The following is a 22,326-nucleotide window of genomic DNA, read 5'->3' as shown; positions in this document are numbered from 1 at the left end:
TTTTAACGACTTTTTGATGAATAATACTTTAATTTTTTTTGTTAAATGAGTTAGCAATCCAACAATAGTATGAGTAATCAAATTGATCTGAAAAAAATTAAATAATATATTATTAAAAAAATAATTTATATAAAAAATTCATATCTCTCCCCTTTAAAAACCTTGAAAAATTATATGATTAATGTCTTTAGTTATTATTAAACCAGTTTAGATATTATTCATATTTTCTTTTAAGAATTATGATTAAATTAATATAATAAATAAAGTTAAAGGTCAAATTTAGTATTATTTGAATTTAGATTACATAAAAATAATGAAAAACATTAACATTTTTAGTTTTCTTAAAGAACTAACCGTATAAATTAATTGCTTTAATTGCTTATTTCTTTTAGAGGGTCGAATTTGTCGGAATTAAAAAATTAAGAGGTACTTAAGAGGGATTTTTACCTTTTTTTTTCAAGCTTAACCACACACCATCCTCATCTTCTCCCGTTCTCCATAGATCTCAGTCCACTTCACTAATTTCTCTGTGTCTTCCATTCTTCTCCCTCTATTCCTTTTCTCCCGAGGGAAAAAAAAGGGGCACTTGTCCGCTAAATCTGTATTTGGCTGTTTGCTATAAAAGCCATTATCATTCCCCTCAATTTAATCCTTTCCGCTATCGTCAAACACGTTTCCACTTTATTTTTTTTTCGAATTTCAAATTGTTGGAATTGGTTAACCAATTGTTCAGATCTGTGTAAGGTCCGGCCGGATCGGGATATTGATGGAGGAGGCACTGGAGTTAGCACGTGCCAAAGACACCAAGGAGCGAATGGCGGCGGTGGAGCGGCTCTACCAACTCCTTGAAGGCTCTAGAAAGAGTCTCACTTCTTCGGAAGTCACTTCGCTTGTTGACTGTTGCTTGGATCTCCTCAAGGACAACAACTTTAGAGTCTCCCAGGGAGCTCTCCAGGCTCTTGCTTCCGCCGCCGTTCTCTCCGGTGATCACTTGAAGTTGCACTTCAACGCTCTTGTTCCCGCGGTTGTTGAACGGCTGGGTGACGCCAAACAGCCTGTTAGAGACGCTGCCAGACGCCTGCTGCTCACTCTAATGGAGGTAAACTTACCAGTTCCTTGTTGAGTTTGGGACGCTTTAATGTTTTAGGCTGTGTGGTAAAGAATTTGTTTGATTTATGAAATGTGTGTGTATATACATATATTGTTTCAGGTTTCTTCTCCGACAATTATCGTTGAAAGAGCTGGCTCTTATGCCTGGACACATAGAAGTTGGAGAGTTCGAGAGGAATTTGCCCGGACTGTCACATCATCCATCAATCTTTTTGCATCTACTGAACTTCCACTTCAACGGGCAATTCTTCCGCCTGTATGCTCATTAACATATTCCAAAATGGATTTTCACTGTCTCCTCATGAAACGTGAGAGAGATTAGCTGACATATAAATTCCTTTATCAGATTTTGCAGCTGTTGAATGACTCAAATCCTGGTGTTCGTGAAGCTGCTATATTGTGCATTGAGGTCTGTGAAACGTTTCTTTCTTGTGAAGGAAGAATTTTATTGTCTTCAATTGAAATCTGATTTGTTGTGTTCTGTTTTTGTTGTAGTCATATTGAAATTTTAATCCATTGTTTGTTAGAACTTTCACCATACTTGAACATACAGCTAATAGTCTGAAATATGGGCTTATATCAGAGGCAGCTCCTTTGCTTCTCAGTTATAGAAAAACATGCTGAGCTCCTAATAATAAGTTTTTACATGCCTTTAGAGGATGGAAATTAGAATGAGAAAATCAATGGACATAAACATAGGAATCTGAAATTTGTTTTATTGCCCATGATAATTATATTTAACGATTAAACAAAGAGAAACCATCTCAATTTAAGTTGCTTGTCACTCAAGTTTTTTTTGCAATTTTTTTCATATTCATGTTCACGAATATTTAATATTCAATATAGAGTGTTTGCACTTGTGTTGTCTGCTCCTTGGATTGGTATTAATGTGAGTTATTATGAAAGGTGTCATGTTTCTATTGAAAAATATAGGTCATTAATAGTTTTGGTTGGGTTATTTTCTGTCTTTATTATTGCTGCTTTGGATAGTTTAATAAGTGTTACAGTAACTGAGAGTGTTAGGTTCACTTCTGTTGTTATTCTTGCAAATTGCTCTTGGAGATTTCACGTGTCATACATTAAAGGTTCTCATATTTGGTGGCAAAATTCTGATCAGATAATTTTCTTTCCAGGAAATGTATACTCAAGCTGGAACTCAATTTCGTGATGAACTTCATCGCCATCAGCTTCCTGGATCTATGGTTAATATTTAGTTTTAAAATATCATACTGTAGCTTCAGTCTTTTATTTATTTTTTCTGCCTTCTAGAACAAAGGTATTGCTGTTTCAGTCTTTGTTTTTTTTACAAGGTAGCATATAATTTGCAGATGAGAGATATCAATGCCAGACTAGAGAAAATTGAGCCACAAGTTAGATCTTCAGATTTGGGTGGTTTTGCTGCTGGAGAGATAAAGGCTGCAATACGCAATCCCAAGAAAAGCAGTCCAAGAGCCAAGAGTTCTTCGAGGGAAACATCACTTTTTGGAGGTTTGGTTTTGTCTAGCTAATTATTATTTTCTTTTTCAAAATAGGAGTTTAGGATGGTTTTCATGATATGCTGGCCTTTGCATATAACAATCTTACTTCAAATTTGGTTACTTTTCTCAAATATATGGTGCTTGCTCCCAAATCATGGTTCAACAAGTTAGTTGTTACTAAAGTGACTTTTTTTTCTTTTACAGGGGAAAGTGACATTACTGGAAAACCAATAGATCCAATTAAAATTTACTCAGATAAGGAACTAATAAGGGAATTTGAGAAAATTGCTTCTACTCTTGTGCCAGAAAAAGATTGGTCCGTACGCATTGCTGCCATGCAGAGAGTTGAAGGCCTTGTTTCTGGAGGTTTTTATCCTCTCTCGTCAAACATCCCACCATTCTTTCTCTAGAATATTTGTCTACTATTAAAGAATTATAGATTTCTATGTGTACTGTTAAATAATTATTGAGTTACTGTTGTTATCCAAACAGTTATCAAAATATTCTGCCTTTTCAGTTATCAAAAACCTGCACATGCATACTAAATCAGATTTTTTTAGGTATATACGGGGATGCCAAAATTCATGTAATAAGTTCGCGGGTTATCCCTTTCCTTTAACCTATTTCACTTTAGTTTTGACTTCTGCAAAGTGCAAACCCATGCATACTAAAGTCAAATTTTTTTTAGGTATATAAGGGGATGCCGAAGTTCATGTAATAAATTCCTTTGTTATCCCTTTCCTTTAACCTGTTTCCCTTTGGTTTTGACTTCTGCAAAGTTGCCATGTTATTTGGCCTATTTGCTGTCAAATTCCATATTTATATGCCTTATTCCTCCTTTTTAATTTATGGGTTGAGAACTGGGGGTTTAACAAGTAAGGCTACTGTGAATAATCAGGTGCTGCTGATTATCCATGTTTCCGGGGACTCTTGAAGCAGCTTGTTGGACCACTAAATACACAGTTACTAGATAGGAGGTCAAGCATTGTGAAGCAGGTGCCTACCTTTTTTCTTGTATTTTCTGGTTCTGACTTTTTTCTTTTTGCATTCTTTTTAAACATTTTAGGAGAGGTATATTCTTTGTGTTTATAGTTTGTTTTGCGGCTCTGAACTAATAGTGCTTATTCTAGCACTGAGATACTTTTTTGTTCTGTCAAATGCATTTTTTAAGTTTTTTTAATCTCTAAATACTTCCTTTTTTTCAAAATTAAGTTTAATACCAAAACATTCTATATTTTACTGATTTTCAGAATTATTCAATCACTGGAGTTTTTTCTTTCATTTTTTTTCTTGGCTTTTGCCAATATTGCTATTTATTTAGAACATATATGTTTTAGAAAATGATTAAATGATAGGGAACATGTCATGGACCAATCATCAAACCCGTCCGTCCCATATTGACTTTCTTGAATTTTTTTACAATGACCACTAGAAATCTTGGGACTGTATAATTGTGGTGGTTGGGTTCTAGACAATTGTTTACTTTCGTGTCCTATAAGTGCTTTTATAGCTTTGTATGTGTAGTTGATTCTGAGAGTTCCCTTATTCCAGGTTTGTCATTTGTTATGCTTCTTATCGAAGGAGCTCTTGGGAGATTTTGAGGCATGTGCTGAGCAATTCATCCCAGTAAGTTCAACTTTCATGTGTAGCATATCGACATTTATATTCTCACATGCACTTGTTAATTTCATATTATGATAAGCAGGTCCTTTTCAAGTTGGTTGTGATTACCGTGCTTGTAATTGCAGAGTCCGCAGATAGCTGCATAAAAACAGTGATTTTTCTTGCATCTCCCCTTCGATTTTCCCTTCACTTTTTGTTTTATTTTCTTATGATATCTTTCCTAACTTGTAGATGTTGCGTAACTGCAAAGTTGCCCGTGTGCTTCCCCGTATAGCTGATTGTGCAAAGAATGACCGTAGTGCTGTACTCCGTGCCAGGTATTCATCTATTTTAATTTTTTGATGAAGTCATTTATTTGTTATTTCTATATTCAAATTTTATATCCTAACTGCAGGTGTTGTGAATATGCATTGTTGATACTTGAACATTGGCCTGATGAACCAGAAATACAGAGATCGGCTGATTTATATGAGGATCTGATTAGGTGCTGTGTTGCAGATGCAATGAGTGAGGTATCTATATCGCGACTTGCTTCTATTTTTTTTGATATTGATATATGGTTGTAGTACATAGTCATGCAGTCAACCCTCCATTTGAAGGTTTAAGTTGATTATGTTGATTGGCTTCTCTCTTGGAAACATAACTGGTTCATGGCTGATGCCTCACTTGGTATCTTTAATGGACTTATGTTTCTTAACATAAATAGGGTAATCTGAAAAGATAATCTTATGTAGCAAAACTAATTCTTAAAGCTTTATGTTATTTATTTATTTTCTTATACTTGTTTGATCCTTTGTAAAATTTGATGATAGATAAGTAGCTTATTGTGGGCTTAACAGGTACGATCAACTGCTAGAATGTGCTACAGAATGTTCTCCAAAACTTGGCCGGATCGTTCTCGTCGCTTGTTCACCTCTTTTGATCATGTTATTCAAAGGGTAGATATAGCTTCCATATTTGATAGATATTTTCTGGAATAATTAGGTTTCCTACGTTGTGGTCTAAATTCTTACTTTTTACATAGATTATTAATGAAGAAGATGGAGGGATGCATAGGCGCCATGCTTCTCCTTCTGTCCGCGACAGAAATGTTAAAATGCCAATTACCTCTCAGTATTCTGCCAGTTCACATCTACCTGGATATCAAACATCTGCTATAGTTGCAATGGATAGGACTTCAACTTTATCCTCAGGGACACCTCTCACATCTGGGTTGAATCTATCCCAACCAAAACCCCTTGGTAAAGGTACTGACCGTACTCTGGAGAGTGTGTTGCATGCAAGCAAACAGAAAGTCAGCGCTATTGAAAGTATGCTTAGAGGTCTGGACATATCTGAAAAGAAGAGGTCAACAAGTTGGGATCTAGGTATTGAATGAGTTTTCTATGTTTTACTTAATTTAAACTTGAAAGTTTCTTATGCCATCGTTAAATGATGCTGATATAGTAGAAAATAGGTATTTTTGGCTAAGAGAAATCTGTTTCTATTTTCTTAATTTTCTGATTGAAATTGTACTGCAAAGAAGCCTACTTATTGGCCGAGTATGTTGAGGCCTATTGGGACTAGCACTTATCTGTTAGTCCTCTATCTTTAACTTAGATAAGATAAGACTATTTACATCTTATCTACTGACTACCACTAACATGCAGAAGTTGACAGCAAGTAAAATTACAAGTATTTACACGACTCCAATCTACTGTGATATTTGCCTGCAACGATTAGAAAATCGATTCAATTGTGAGCGGCTAAATTTCTCTTTTTTTGCTCACTAGTGCAGGAGTGGACCCTCCATCATCTCGTGATCCTCCATTCCCTGCTGTTGTTCCAGCTTCTAACAGGCTCGCAAGCGCTTTAGGACTAGATTCCACTACCTCTACTGTCGGTAAAAGTAGTAACCGCAATGGTGGTCTGGTTATGTCTGACATAATTACTCAAATTCAAGCTTCCAAGGATTCAGGCAAGTTATCATATAGGACTAGTGTGACAACTGAGTCTTTGTCAGCTTTCACATCACATTCTGCCAAGAGGGCATCCAGAAGACAAGAACGTGGTTATTTTGAAGATAACAGTGACATTAGGGAGGCCAGGTGCTTTATAAGTCCACATATTGAGAAGCAATATTTGAACACACCTTATAGAGATGTAAACTCTCGGGATTTACAGAACAATTGTATTCCAAACTTCCAGAGGCCACTATCGAGAAAGCATGTAGCTGGGCGTGTGCCTGCTGGAAGGAGAAAGAGTTTTGATGATAGTCAGCTGTCACTTGGAGAGATGTCAAGTTATGTTGAAGGTCCAGCTTCTCTCAGCGAAGCCCTAAGCGAGGGACTTAGTCCTAGTTCTGATTGGTCTGCAAGGGTTGCTGCTTTTACTTATCTCCGGTCATTGTTGCAGAAGGGCCCAAAAGGTATTCAGGAAGTGGTTCAAAACTTCGAGAAGGTAATGAAACTGTTTTTCCATCACTTGGATGATCCGCACCATAAAGTTGCACAGGCTGCCCTTTCAACACTAGCTGATATCATTCCATCATGCCGAAAGCCCTTTGAGAGTTACATGGAAAGGATCTTACCCCATGTTTTCTCACGGTTAATTGATCCAAAGGAGTTGGTTAGGCAGCCTTGCTCAATGACATTGGAAATTGTAGGCAAAACTTATAGCATAGATTCTCTCTTACCTGCTTTGCTGCGTTCCCTTGATGAACAGCGTTCACCGAAGGCAAAATTAGCTGTTATTGAGTTCAGTATTAGTTCCTTCAACAAACATGCTATGAATTCCGAAGGTTCTGGTAATATTGGCATCCTGAAGTTATTGCTTGCTAAACTGACACCATTAGTCCATGATAAAAATACCAAGCTTAAGGATGTAGCTATTACTTGCATTATATCCATATACTCAAATTTTGATCCTACTGCTGTTCTGAATTTTATTCTTAGTTTATCAGTTGAAGAACAAAATTTCTTGAGACGGGCACTCAAACAGTACACTCCACGCATTGAGGTGGATCTAATTAACTATTTGCAAAACAGGAAAGAGAGACAGCGTTCTAAATCATCCTATGATCCATCTGATGTTGTTGGAACATCATCTGAAGAAGGATACATTGGTGTTTCGAAGAAGAGTTTTTCACTTGGAAGATATTCTGCTGGTTCTGCTGATAGTGAAGGTGGTAGGAATTGGGTTTCCACCCAGGAATTAACCCCGACCATTAGAAATATTGACCTGGCAACATCTGATGGAACTCAGGAAAACTTATATCAGAACTTGGAGACTAGTTCAAACACCAATGTTTTTCCTTCCAAAATCAAAGACTGGTCTTATATGGTTAATTCTATTCATCAGAATTTGGAATCTCAAACTGGCCAGATGGAGAACTTAGAAACTAGTGTCAACTTGGAAGGTCTATCTACTCCAAATCTGGAAATTAATGGCCCGAGTAGATCTGGCTCTTTGGGGACAATTGAAGGATTTGCTCATAATGAGACTTCATCAGAGTTGGATCTTAATCATCTTAAACCTGCAGCTATAAAGGTTAGCTCTATGCCAGACACAGGGCCTAGCATTCCTCAACTTCTTCACCTGGTGAGTTTTGTTTATCCTGGTTTTATCTGCAGATGATTATTGTTTTATCGAGTTTGCTTGGAGAAAATGGATTTTGGCTTCTCATTGTGCTTATTGTGCTACACGAACTTCACACTTTATAAATGCTTTCTTTTGTATTTTAGATCTGCAATGGGAATGATGAGAGCCCTACTGTTAGCAAGCACGATGCACTTCAGCAATTAAATGAAATTTCTGTGGCTAATGATATTTCTGTTTGGTCCAAGGTATATTTCTTTCCTTAATATTTTTTGTGTAAATTTGATTCCCTTCTCTTGAAGGTTTTCTAACCCCACAACTCTCTTACAAATGAATATTTTCCTCAGGCCGCGATGTCAAATATGCTCTGCTATATTTCTTGCATACCAACTTGTAACATTTAGTTGTCTTTATGTAGTATGCCAATCAGATTTTGACAGTTGTACTTGAAGTTTTAGATGATTCTGATTCCTCAATCCGAGAACTTGACCTGTCATTGATAATCGAAATGCTTAAAAACCAGGTGTGCTCATAATTTCAGTATACTATTATTTTGAGGCATTGCTTGGATTTTCCTTTTGTCTAACGTGTAAATGCTTGTTTCCTCCTTTTTTGTTGGCTTGTCATGCATTCAGAAAGGTGTTATGGAAGATTCTGTTGAAATAGTAATTGAGAAGCTGCTTCACGTGATGAAGGATACTGTTCCAAAAGTATATTTACTTTCCACGAGCTTGTCCTTTGAGTGTGTTCTTGCTCCCATTTCACATCTAATTTGTCTGCACATATTTAGGTGTCAAACGAAGCTGAGCACTGCTTGAACACTGTGTTGTCCCAGTATGATCCATTCAGATGTTTAAGCGTATGTGGTTCTCTCTCGAATGTCCGACTTGTTTTTCTGTACAGCAAATGAAGAGAGTCCTTCGGCACTTTTTCTTCTTGGTTTAGGTTATTACAAGTATTGATGTTGTGAACTGACTTGGATTGCAGGTTATTGTACCTTTATTAGTTGCTGAAGATGAGAAAACTCTAGGTATTTGTATCAACTGTTTAACAAAGGTATTTATTCCGAGCCTTGATTGGAACTAAAATTGTTAAAATTAATGTATACTGAACCTGAATCAGGATAAACATCCATCCTTTGTTCAGATATGTAACATGGTTTTATAAAGTTAATCGCATTCTTGGGAATTGTCGTTACTTTCCTTTCTGTTAATGTTAAGTGTTTTAAGCTTTCTGCCTTTTCCATCCAGCTTGTGGCCAGGCTGTCACAGGAGGAACTAACTGCTCAGTTGCCCTCGTTTTTGCCCGCTCTTTTCGAAGCTTTTGGAAACCAGAGTGCTGATGTCCGTAAGGTAATACTCATGCTTTTTAAATTTTTCTTTATACAATAATGTCTGAAATTTAGGATGTTTTATATGTTGATATTTGTGAATTCTTAGGCTGCATTTGGAAGAACTGATCCGTCTAAATTATTCTTACCATATTTTTGTCGATTCCCTGATGTTTCATTCCGTGTTATTATCGATGGTGCAGACTGTCGTTTTCTGTTTGGTGGATATCTACATAATGCTGGGGAAAGCGTTTTTGCCACACTTGGAGGGGCTTAACAACACACAGTTGAGGCTGGTTACAATTTATGCCAATAGGATCTCACAGGCCAGGACCGGCACCCCTATGGATGCCACCCATGATTAGCAGAAAGCAAGTGAGGTCGGATTCGGGACATGTCTACTTGTTCATTGTTGTGCATTTTGTATATCGTGTGAATGCATTTGAAGGGGTGTTTTTCTTTTAAGGATTTCTTAGTTTGCTGGGTTTTTGGAGAATGAGTGCTTTTGTTGGCGGAATCAAATAGGGAATTGCACTAATGTTATGCCCATGTTGTAAGCACCATTTTTCTTAACTTTGTTTTTTGATAAAGAAATTTGGTTTTTGGAGAAATTTATATTCTTAACTATGCAAGTTCAGTCGAATTGGTTCGGTTCTCTGGTTAAACCCTCAACACAGCTTTAGGCCAAACATTGAACATAAAGAAACTTGATTAAACAATCGGAAAAAAAAACCAAATCCATAACATACAATATCTATGTTCTGAGTTAATTCAACAACTTATATAAAGAAACTTGTATCGAAAATTTGGATAAGAAGAACGAAAATCGAAAACAAAATTTTAAAACTGGATAACTTTAACTACAAGAAATTTAAAACTGGTTTGTCTCGAACCATCCACTAATAGAGAGAGAGACTATATCTATGTTCTCAAGAGGATATGGAGTAGGTCACTTATTAGCAAGCAGCCAGAGAACTACTTTGGCTTGAGGTAAACATCGTTTAAAATAACTCTATTCTCACTTTCTCGACTCGTGTTCAGTGGCGGATCTAAAAACTTTTCATATAGATTAAACTATAAATAAAATTTTAGGATGTACACACTCAATAAAATAGATAACTGACAGAAAGAAATTTAAATTTCAGAGTGAGTATTTGCCCACTCTGATCTACACTTACATCCGTTAATCATTTTAGACTCACATCCATCAAGGATATTGTTGAACCGTCGCTGTGAGCAAAATGCTTGTATTGTGGTCAGGCCATGCGGTCCAGATAAATGAGAATACTTTATTGATCTATCGGTAGATCATATGATAAATTGTTTCATTCTTCTTCATCTATTTTTATGGCAGATTGCTAGGCGGGTTCTCTGTTTTCTTCAATGAAAGAGATAAGCAAGCGTTTCTGGCGGCCGGAGTTGATGTGTTCACTGAGAAAATGGAAGACAAAACAAAGGACTTTCATGTACTTGTTGTTGGCTACCTTAAAAAATTGTGTTACCAGCTTTGTTGTTGTTGTTCTTAGCTTTAAACAATAAAATTTGTGTTGTCCTAGTAGTGTTTTTAATAGGTGGCAGATAAACTAGCAAGGTTAGCAGCAGCAAGAGGCGATGTTCAGACAGTTTTCTATTCTCCACCACGGAAGTACTTAGTTTAATACAACAGGATTCTTTTGATTGTAATGTGGCAGTAGCACACTAGGTGCAATCCTACATCTTTATTTCATCAAAAAAAAAAGGTGGTTGTTATACTCGTCATCGAATATAATCAAAGATTATTTTCTTTAAGTATTTACCGTCTATTTCCCCCCCCCCCCGAAAAATGCGTTATAAAATCAAGTTAAATAGACATTATCTCGTGCAATTACGCAGTAGAAACAATCGTCCAGAATTCATGTATGTAACATTGTAGAAAATTTTCAACAATAGATACGAACACCATAACATAGAATGTCAGCAACCAAATCAAAAAGCTTGGTAAATAGTGGATTTTAAACATGATGAACTATGAATACTTTCCTTAGAATCTCACACATTAAATTGCTTGTAATTCATTTGTCTCAATCTGCGAATTTTTTCACTGAAAGTGGAAGATAAATCCAAGATTGTTAACCCTTTACTGCCTATTTATCTGCATATGCAGCCTCTTGCTTTCACACCAGTTCAGTTCTCTAGTTGCTTCCTAAATAGTGAGCGAGCAAAACACCATTTCCTCCTGGAAACATAGCCATTGTCTTTTGTCTTCATTAGTGAATAGTTTCAGACAAAGCAGTTTTTATTGAAGTTTGGTTTTTTTTCCCTTTTGGTTTTTGCTTGTTATTTCAATTTCTTGTCCAAATCCTTTTTTTATCTCGTAAATAACATGTTTTAATCTCAGGTGATCAATGGCACCGGCTTTCCTTCAGCATATGACGGGGCTAACTCGGGCAATGGAGGACGACCAAATCCTAAGCGATTTCCATTTAATGACATTGTTCTGAGGAACAGGTTGACTGCTCTTGTCGTCGACGGTGTCGATTTTTGCCGAGTAGTGGAGCAGGGAATTCTTCGAGCTTGTGGACTCGAAACTCAAGGTGTCGACAACGGTGATGCTGCTGTTGAGCTCATTGCTTCGAGTGCTAAATTCGACCTCATTGTCATCGGCAATAAATTGTTTTATGGCTTTATGCTTCTTCATCTGTTTTTATGGCAGGCTACGAGACGAATTCGTGCAATGGGGACGCGATGCAAGATGGTTGGGGTCTCTGCTTTCTTCAGTGAAAGAGGTAAGCAAGCGTTTTTGGCAGCCGGAGTCGATGTGTACTCGGAGAAGCCTATGTCTGCCGAGATTCTTGTTTCCATCCTGAGGGAACTAGACGGACACTACCCGAGTATCTAACAAATGGAAGACAAAACAAAGGACTTTCATGTAGTTGTTGTTGGCTTCTGTTCCCAGCTTTGACGTTGTTGTTGTGTTCTTCTCTTTTCCTTGGTTTCAAATAGTAAAATTTTAGTGTTGTTCTAGCAGTGCTTTTGTAAGTTGTCGTCGTCGTCGTGATCGTCGAGAATGATATAATAAAATTATTCTTTTTAACTAAGTTTTTATCTTTTATCTTTTTTGAAGTACTCTATTCTTTCAGAACAAAAGCGTTATAAAATCGGATTAAACGAATATTGTTATGTACGATTACACAATAAAAACATTAGTCATGAATTTACATATGTAACATTGTTGAAGTTTTGTAATAATAAATACGAATATTAGAAAACTCAAGACCAGAACTTAAAACAACGGCACCAAGCTAATGAGCGTTGGCATAAGTGATTGAGATTCAAGAATTTGAGCTTGTAAGATAAAGTTCGAACTTACTACCGTCATTTTTTTGTGGGTAATCTGTAAATTTATGTGTAAATTCTAATTAAGTCTTAAGTATGTCCTGATTCAGGAATTTAAACTTTTTTTTTTAATTTTAAACACAAAACTAATATACCATAAGAGTATCTATATATTTTATACATATAAAAATAACTTAAATTATATGACACATAGAATTTGAGATATAACTAGAACAATTTGATAATATAGATTAGAAAGATGATTATAATATAATATAATAAGAAAAATATAATACAAGTATGTGAATATGTAAAATTATATATGATACAAATTATAACTTATCAAATTTATTATAAATATAAAACATTTTAAATATATTTATAAAATAACAAATATATACAAATAAACGATTTACGTAACTTAAAATCAACGCAAAACGAAGATAGTCGTTGAATTTAATGAGTTAAAGATAAGGTATTTTTCCTCAGTATATAATTGTTAAATGCACCAATCATTGTTGTTGATGTACTTAGACATTTATAGTTTAATAGATCTTATAGTCTTTAGATACATTTTCTTTTTGTTCAAATTTAAATATAATGTTCATCAAATTATTGAATATTTTTATTCTGAAATACATAAAGAGATATTTTTTATTTCATAAAATTTTATATACAAATATAATTGATGATATTGTCATTGGCAGCAAACTTGTGGCCGAGGTCGGCCCACACCAGACTATCCATGGGGTCGCGACCAGTACAAGACAGGTCGCTCTCACTGTGGTGCCGAGACCAACACCCACTAGGGTGCGACAGACGCGTCCCAGGCGGCTCACGAGGACCACACCGAGACAAAGGTGTACATAGCGCCGCACAAGGCCAAGACACTCCCACCCCAAACTACCCACAAGCACAACCTACTCACGTCCAAGACCGCCTAGGGCCGAAGTCGTCGCACACCAAGAGTCGCCTAGGGTCGAGGCCACCGCACACCAGGGGGCACCTAGGGTCGTGACCGTCGCACACCAGGGAGTGCCTAGGGCTGAGGACGAAGCATGTTAAGGTATGTCGAGGGCTCTAGCTAGCACACAACGGGACACACTAGGGGTCAGGGCCAACACACAGTAGGTGTGTGGTTAAAACTGAGATGAGCGCACAAAAAGGGCCACTTAGGGGCGAGGGTAGTGCACATCGGGAACACACATGGTCGAGGCCAGCACCGACTTAGGGTTGTCCACCTAGCAAGGCCAATCATTACTTAGAAAATAAGCCGAGTAGCATTGTCCTTGTTTGGAAAGGACTCAAATATGAGAGTTTTAACTAAAAAAGAGTTTTACTTGTAATTAAACTAGGAGTAGTCATTGAATATACGTGGACTTCATTATAAAAGGAGGCCTCTCCACCTCCATTGAACATAGAGAGTTTTCTGTGAATAAACTCATGTATTCGTGCAAAAAATTTACCCACATACGTTTTCAATGTTTCTCCATTGTGGTTAACGCCACAACAACATCAACAGAGGAATTTATTCTGCCTTAGAAGTCAAGCGAGGCATCTAAAAGTCGCACGGACCAGCTAGCCAACAATCTAGCCTCGTGTCAATATAAATAACGTTTTGATCTAATTTAAAAAATTGTAATTTATTATATTTGGTGAAAAATAAATTGAGAGAAAAATAAAGATTTATGTCCACCACAAATCTCGTTAAGAGTGCAAAAGTAAAATTCTCATGAAATAGTGTAATTTAATTAGATTAGGGTCTCCCTTAATACTATTATATATATATATATATATATATAAACTAGGATTTCATGATCTGATATACATTTGTATAATTCTCTGATAATTTGTTGCCGATTATAGTGATTATTGTTTCTCTTTTGTATGTGGTTTTTTTAAAGATTTTATAGGTAAACATGAGATTTTTTTATTAAATCTACGAGTTTTAATTTTTTACAATCACTTTCGTTTATTTATGATTATTTTAATATATATAATTGCACATACAAAATTTCAAATTAATCTAATATGTTTATCATGTTAGTAAATGTTTAGGGTTAATTTTTAAAAATATTAAATAAATACTTAAATATTTTCATTTTTTTATAATTTATACGAATCAACTATAGAAATAAAATACGACATATAAGGATTAAATTAAACGAATAATAGTTACATAAGAAATTTTAAAATTGCATTAAAATAATTTGATTGCTTTTATATGCATTTTACTAAGAACGTTTATATATATGTATGTAAGTAAAGAAGAAGAAGAAGAAGAAGAAGAAGATAATAATAATAATAATAATAATTTATTGAAGGCCATATGATGTGCCTGAAAGTAAAGGGACAATGCATATGAGGATTATGTATTCACTAATACATCCCCAACTGCCCTCGTTTTTCAACAACACCCATTCAATATTCATATCATTGGACCAATGTACTATTTATTTACATAATATATATAATTCAACATATATTATATTACCCAATTACTAAAATCCATTGCTCATAGTGCTCACCTGACTTTCGAGTATTTTCGATTGGTTATTCATTTTACTGATGGTGTCTATCATGAAATTTCATTTGTGACCACCCCATTCATAAATGTTGTGTTGTTAATATATATGTGTCCACCCTAAAAAATATTTTGGATTCTCTACTAATTCCAATTCAATCCAATCTTATAAAATTAGTTTTTAAAAAAGAAAATCAATTTTGAATTAGATCGAGTTGAACTTTTTAAAGATAAGATCAGGTCGAGTTGAAGTTGAATTTAAGGTGAAAAATTCCCTCATCTGATTTCACCCGAGATAATAATATAATTATTTTTTCATATATTTAGAAATAATCGTAATAATTCCGTTCTCTATATTTCTTTAATTAACTCCATATTTTACCTAATAATTTTTTTATTTATATATCTATGTATGACCAAATATATGTTTATATCTCGAAAATCGAACTAGGTGGGTCTTTCTTAAATTCATGTCGGATCGGATCGATCTTAAACTCAAAGATGATATTATTAAAAAGTTCAATAATAAATTAAGTCTTAAAGATGTTATTAAAAATAATAATCTCAAAATTTAAATACCAAATCTAAAATAAATCTTGAAGATGATATTATTAGAAGGGACTATCTCAAACTTTTCACTCCTTTGGTATCGATCCAACAGAAATTATTGTTTGATAATATTATAATATGTTATTTCATTGTATAAATAAAAATAGTATATTTAAATAATAAACGTGAGTTATTGAGTTAATTCAAAGATATTTTAGTTTACTCTCAGACCATAACACTTCTAATCTTTTCCTATCTACCATACATTTTATTGTTAATAAATTATATTTACTTGTTTTATTTGATTTAATTTCATAATTGTTGATCGAGTCTTAGGCTTTATTTATTTTTATTATATATTAAAATGTACTATTCGGGAAAAAATATTTTTTAAGTTTTGGTATAAGAGTGTGATTTAAACTTGTTGCGGGATTAACTATAATGTGGTCTAACAAGACGAGGAGTTGGATTCTTTAAATAATATTATATATTTTAATTCTAACATTATGAATGGAGAAAATTAAATTAGGAGAATAACTCTTATAATGAATCTAAGTAGTATCTAATTTTAGTTGCTGATCTAATCGAATTTCTCGACGAATGAAATATTTATAGATGATTAAAAATCTATTACTAAATATTTTATAAATATTCATCTAAATTTAAATATTTTTATTTACATTTTACTAAAGATCAATTATCAAATTTAAAAATAATATGTCAATTAAGGATGAACATTTAATCCGAAATTAACAAGTTTTGAAATGACTTGATCTGATCGAGTCATTTTATTTAAAAAATTAAATTCTAGTTGAGTTTTTTTGAAGGTATGAAGTAGAGTTGAGTTTAGGATGAAAAAATTGACCTAAGATTAACTGTTCATCCTTAATTTCTTACAATTCTTTAATCAAAAGTTGATATGAGATAATAAAAAAGAGAAAATCGTCTCAGTGACTAAAAATGCCTTATAATATACGATTTTAACCAACTTTTTCCGGATTTGCCAAAATGACTAACAAAATCGCAATGCGATCGCTAATTCGCAACGCGATCTCCATTATCGCAAATTCGCGTTGCATTTCGCGTTGCGATAGTCTACAGTGTCATTGCGATTTTCTCAATTCGCAATGCGAATAAGTAAATCGCAACGCGAATTGGGAAAATCGCAATGCGATACTGACTATCGCAACGCGATAATACAAAATCGCAACGCGATACTGACTTTCGCAACGCGATACTGACTTTCGCAACGCGATTCTGACTTTCGCAACGAGATAATACAGAATCGCAATGCGATTTTCAAAGTTCGCAACAGGTTTTAGTTTCGCAACACAAATTTTTTGGGTATATATCTACGCAGCAGCAACAACTCAACCTAAATTCTTAAATCGCAACTCATTCCATCTCCATCTTTCACTCTCTCTGGCGACATCCGTTCCTATATCCGTTCCTACATCCTTCCCCATCCGGCAACAGGTCTTAGTTTCGCAGCTCGTTTGTTTAGTAAATTAATTTACAACCATGAAATCATCTAATGTTGATCATGTTTGGATAGATTTGAGTTTTGGAGGGTCATGGGAGAATGTTCATGGTGTTTTACAATATATGTCTTTACCCATGAATCTTCAACTAAAACTGTCATTAAAAAAGTTAACTTATGAAACTCTAATGTTACGTGTTTCAAAGAAATTGAATTTAGAGCCCCTAAGTGGATTTAGGCTATCTTATTAGAGAAATGGTAAAGTTTATTTGTTAACCGACAATGAAGATGTTGAACGATTCATTGCTTACATTAGTGTTTCAAGTGATGATGTTACATTGTATGTTGTTGAACCTAGAAGTAGTATTGTTGGGTCAGTAGCGGGTAGTAATCAACTAAGTTTTTCTCAAAACCCATAACCTTTCTCTAATCCAAATCCCAATCAACTTTCAGCACCAAATTCCGGTTTTCGTATTGACCAATTAGACGATGATGAGCCAACAGAAAAAATTGTGAGTACTAGTCAGTATTCGAAATTTGATCTTGGTCAATACCCGGACTTTGATATTGGTCAATACTCGGATTTTGATGATGTTTCAGAAGAAGAAATAGACCCTGCGTGTAATGATTTTGATATTGGTCAATTCCCGAATTTTGATGATGAAACAGCCGTTGCCGAGGAAGATGTTGTTGATGATAATGAGGAGGAAGTTACGACTGTGAATGAACATGTTGAACATCCATTCTGTAATTCATATAATCCTGAAGAAGAAAAAGAAGAAGAAAAAGTCCCCGAAGAAAAGAAAATGCCACGGGAGTATAACTGGAATATGCCAGAATTACTTCAGATACCAGAAGAAGAGTTGGTAAAGAAAGCAGTTGATTGTTACACAAAAGTTATTCGTATCAAGAAAGATGATTGTTTTGATACAAAGGAAGACTTGAAGATAGCTTTGTATACGAAATGTGTGGAAGATAGCTATCAACTAAAAGTTAACAAATCAAGCAAAGATCGTTTCGAAACAAGGTGTATGATTGATTAAAACTGTACGTGGCGTATGATTGCAAAGAGGATAAAAGATTGCGAAATGTTTCAAGTTAGGACTTTTATTGATAAACATACATGTTCAAGAACCCAAGTTTTTCCTCACCATAGACATGCAAACAAAAAGGTGTTGGGTGGTTTTCTGGCTGAGTTAATGTTTTTGAATGGCAGGGTATATCGGGGACATGAAATTATGACTGACATGAATGCTCGGTTCAAGATTAGTATATCATATTCTCAAGCTTGGAGAGCCAAATGTTATGCCTTGGAATTGTTGAGGGGGTCGCCAGAAGCATCGTTTGCCCAACTGCCGGCTTATTGTCACAATTTAAAGCTGAAAAATCCTGGGTCGGTAACTCATATCAAAACAGATAGAGATGGACGCTTTGAGTTGTTGTTTATCGTCATTGGTGCTGCGGTTAGTAAATCAATATAATTATGTTGACTCATTTTTGTTAGTTACATGCATTTCACATTTAAATGATCATATTTCTTGTGTATATTATTTTGTAGATTCGTTCGTTTATTACTTGCATGCGCCCAGTTACTATAGTTGACGGAGCACATTTGAAAGGTCGATACCTTGGAGTAAACTTATTAGCAGTAGCCATGGATGCTAATAATGGAATATTGCCAATAACTTACGGGGTTGGCAAATCTGAAACCTCTGATTTATGGATATGGTTTATGGGGCATCTTAGGGATTGAATAGGTCCTATTAGCAATCTGTCAATCATATCCGATAGGGCAAACTCAATTGACAACGATGTTAGAAGGTGTTTCCCAGATGCTTTTCATGGACTTTGTGGTGTTCATTTGTATAGAAATCTAAAATCAAGGTCTGCTGGTATAAAAAAGCACAAATGAACATACTGAAAGGCTGTAAAAGCTTATCGGGAAATGGATTTCAATAAGCATATAAAATGTTTAAGACGTGTTTTGCCTCAGTGTGCTCAAACACTAGAAGATGTCAGGTTTGGAAGATGGTCAAGAGTACATCAACTTGGAGCAAGATATGGTTTCATGACGTCTAATAGTGCAGAATCAATCAACGCTCTAAGTCGTCATTCCCGGAAATTACCCATTACTATGTTAATAGAGTTTTTTCGAGCCTCTATTCAACAGTGGTACTACAAGAAAAGAAACCATGCAGGTATTATTTCTTTGAATTCGTAACTTATCATATATTTTACTAAGTTTTATTTATTTAAATTTACAGGAACATTGAACATCGTGTTACACCATGGACTGAAAAAAAGATAACGAAACGTGTTGTAAAGTCAACGTCATCGAGAGTTGAACCATGTTCAAACACTTTGTTTGAAGTACTGGATAATAACTTAAATGGGCTTGTCGATCTAAATGCAAGGACGTGTAGTTGTATGAAATGACAAACATCTGGTTATCCGTGTGGCCATGTTATAAAAGTTGCTCTTCATCTAAACCAAGATGATTCAAGCACATACGCTATAGATTGCTACACTACAGAAGTATATCGACAGACTTATGCCGAGATTGTCTACCCTATTCCACATCCTTCTGAGTGGGACATACCAGATGACTTACAAACAGTTTTGCCACCAGCCATGGACAGAAGGCTACCTGGTCGACCAAAAAGTCACGATCGTATACCGTCTAAGGGTGAAGAGAAGAAGAGATCGATATGTAGTCGGTGCAAGGAAAGTGGTCATACAAGGTTGACATGTGGATCACCAGTGCCATCACAATCATCTTTTCCTCTACCAAAATATGGATCATCATCAAAATCCAAAGCTCATATGGTGTCAAGAAAAAGGCAATCAAAATCACAATCATCTTTAAAATCCAAATCACAACTGGCTTCACCTTTTGGGACTGTTAACTTAGGTGATTTTTAAATGCAAACGTTGTATTATGTAGATTTTATGTGTGAACTTTTAACATTTTCAGTTAGGCATGTATTAGTAACTTGAGTTTGAAAATTGCTATGATATGTTCAGTTGTTATCACTTAATAGGCAATCATCTTAATGTCTATCGCAACGCGGAAATTACTATCGCAATGCGAAATAAAAATCGCAACGAGAGAATCGCAATGCGAAATGAAAATCGCAACGAGGGAATCGCAATGCGAAATGAAAATCGCAACGCGAATTTAATTTCGCGTTGCGATTTTCATTTCGCATTGCGATAGTACTTTTTGCCTTCAACATAATGCAGATTGAAATCAACAAAATCAACCATTACATTTCAATCAATTAAACAAGCACAAATAAGAATTATGTTAACATCAATTAAACAAATCAACTTTTACAAATCACCTTTTACAAATCAATTAAACAATCAAAAAATAAGCAATAATTCTTATTTCCTCATCTACTATTGAATCAACTTTTGCAGTCATACATCATTTTCGCGCAGCTCACTTCTGAGATTAACCTGCATAAACCAAACATTTGCTCAAACAACACTTTCTACACATCTAAAACCTACAAACAGCAAATTATTGAATTCTAGGTACTTAACCAAACATTTTCAAACCACAAGCCTATAAACATACCAATTGTTTATGGACATTTTTATAACGCAGATGTAGGTAGGCAGCGTCTCGTATATATCGATCTAGCCATATAATGCCGAAACCACAAGCCTACTGCAGCTCTATCTCTATCGGTGGGAGGTAGATACTTTATTATTCCTGTGATCAAACGGTCCAACGCCAAGCATACGAGAGGACCACAATCCCCTCTGGATCCTTTCGTTTGTTGTGGTGCGGTATCGTCTCTACTAACTGTAATATTGAGCTTCTTTGGCTTCTTGTTTCCAGAACGAGTCCAATAATTTATCGCATCCAAGAATTTAGCCAAATAAGAGCTCCATCCCTTAATAATATCTCTTAAATCAGCCAATGATATGTAATTTATCATGCTGTCATATACTATTGCCTTAAGGGATGGGATCTGAAGCTCGACGAGAAGCCAATGTTTACGTTCCAAAACAGGGATAAACACCTACAATCATAAGTAATAATTCATTCATTTGCGCACTTATTTATGAATACCTTTAAACTCAATCTAAAATAAACATTAACCTTATCGACCTCCCACCATGCAGGATAAAGTTTAGCTTGTCCATTGCCCAACGCAAATGATTCATCTCGTTGATTCTTCAAGTGAGCGGTGTTAAAAGACGTCGGCATAATTGTATATCGTGTATTTCTTTTATTTTCCTTAAGTTTCCTAATTATTAGAAGACGTGACACCTACGCATCGATATGTTGTTTTACAAAAAAAGACATATATTAGTAATTTACATAAATTTTAAAAAAAAATAATCAAATTAAAATATAAGAAAAATATAAGACTTACCCTTCCATCGAAATAGCCATTGTCTTCGACCCCTAATAATACGCCCCACCAAGACCGATCAAGCAACAAATAGATATCATCGTTGAGCTTGCATATGTCAGTGAAACACCCCTGGCTCCGCTCATGTAGATAAAAATCAACTGCGGTCTTAGCCCAAAGGGTGTTATCCAGAATTGTGTCCGGTAGTTGTTTCCTCTCCACTTCAGATACCGGTATGGTACTGGCCGGTAACTCATACGAGAGCCAACTTGAATCCATCATGTCCGGCACGTCAGAGGGTTTATCAAGAATCCTACATAAGACGCCATGTGAATCGGGCTCTTGAATGGTGGGAGGGACCTCTTCAACGATGACAGTGGCCTCTTGAACGGTGGGAGGGGACTCTCGCGGAATGATAGGGGCCTCTTCAACGATAGGAGTGGACTCTTGAGGGATGATAGGCGAGTCGGGCTTCTTCTTGCGGTGTCTTCGCACTATTGGGGTATACGGAGACTTAATAGCACGTGCATGCCGTCTGATGCGTGAACTCTGTCTTGCAAGAAAAACCCGACGTAAAGCATCCACCTTATCGGTCCGCTAAATAATTAAATACAAATATCAGTAAATAAACAGACATGATATTTAAACAGTGAAAACAAAGACAAATATATTTCAAACTTTCAACCAAAAGACAAAACAAAGACAAATACTAACTTCACAGTGTTAAAGAATACACAGTTTAGTAGAATTGGCAGCAACCGAATAAATTTACTTCAACCAAAAGACAAAACAAAAAGACAAATACTAACTTCACAGTGTTAATAAACAGTTTAGCAGTATTGGCAGCAACCGAATAAATTTACTAAGCAATCTAAGTGAAATGGTTAATTTAAGTGAAATTACGAGTAAATTTATCATCAAGTTAAATATGGAAAATCTTAAACTTACCTCGTTGCGTAGAGTATGAACCT

The 22,326-nt window shown here is 35.3% G+C and overlaps 2 protein-coding genes across 2 annotated transcripts; both read left to right on the top strand.

Moving 5' to 3' along the window:
* The first annotated feature begins 463 nt into the window (after positions 1-463).
* On the top strand, positions 464-9,728 carry LOC120165275 (CLIP-associated protein-like). Its single transcript, XM_039174829.1, has 22 exons — positions 464-652; positions 683-1,099; positions 1,211-1,366; positions 1,457-1,519; positions 2,244-2,312; positions 2,439-2,598; positions 2,793-2,954; positions 3,487-3,584; positions 4,140-4,214; positions 4,294-4,362; positions 4,443-4,528; positions 4,606-4,723; positions 5,051-5,149; positions 5,236-5,578; positions 5,989-7,790; positions 7,934-8,035; positions 8,206-8,310; positions 8,423-8,497; positions 8,578-8,646; positions 8,775-8,843; positions 9,038-9,139; positions 9,321-9,728. Exons 2-22 carry the CDS (start codon positions 767-769, stop codon positions 9,480-9,482), a joined length of 4,317 nt encoding a protein of 1,438 aa, XP_039030760.1. The 5' UTR covers positions 464-652; positions 683-766; the 3' UTR covers positions 9,483-9,728.
* A 652-nt stretch (positions 9,729-10,380) lies between these two features.
* LOC120163642 (two-component response regulator 24-like) lies at positions 10,381-12,039 on the top strand. Its single transcript, XM_039173529.1, has 3 exons — positions 10,381-10,385; positions 10,472-10,583; positions 11,495-12,039. Exons 1-3 carry the CDS (start codon positions 10,381-10,383, stop codon positions 11,993-11,995), a joined length of 618 nt encoding a protein of 205 aa, XP_039029460.1. The 3' UTR covers positions 11,996-12,039.
* Positions 12,040-22,326: the final 10,287 nt, after the last annotated feature.

The sequence above is a fragment of the Hibiscus syriacus genome, unplaced genomic scaffold (assembly GCF_006381635.1).
Source record: "Hibiscus syriacus cultivar Baekdansim isolate YM2019G1 unplaced genomic scaffold, ASM638163v2 tig00002919_pilon, whole genome shotgun sequence".
NCBI lineage: Eukaryota > Viridiplantae > Streptophyta > Magnoliopsida > Malvales > Malvaceae > Hibiscus > Hibiscus syriacus.
This window is presented reverse-complemented; position numbering and strand designations above follow the sequence as displayed.

Bases quoted from the DNA above. Each gene is read 5' to 3' on its own strand.
- LOC120165275 (XM_039174829.1), top strand. From the start codon at position 767: ATGGAGGAGGCACTGGAGTTAGCACGTGCCAAAGACACCAAGGAGCGA. The intron at 1,520-2,243 runs GTCTGTGAAACG...TTTTCTTTCCAG, and splicing joins CTGCTATATTGTGCATTGAG to GAAATGTATACTCAAGCTGG. The intron at 4,724-5,050 runs GTATCTATATCG...TGGGCTTAACAG, and splicing joins TTGCAGATGCAATGAGTGAG to GTACGATCAACTGCTAGAAT.
- LOC120163642 (XM_039173529.1), top strand. The intron at 10,584-11,494 runs GTACTTGTTGTT...TTTTAATCTCAG, and splicing joins ACAAAACAAAGGACTTTCAT to GTGATCAATGGCACCGGCTT.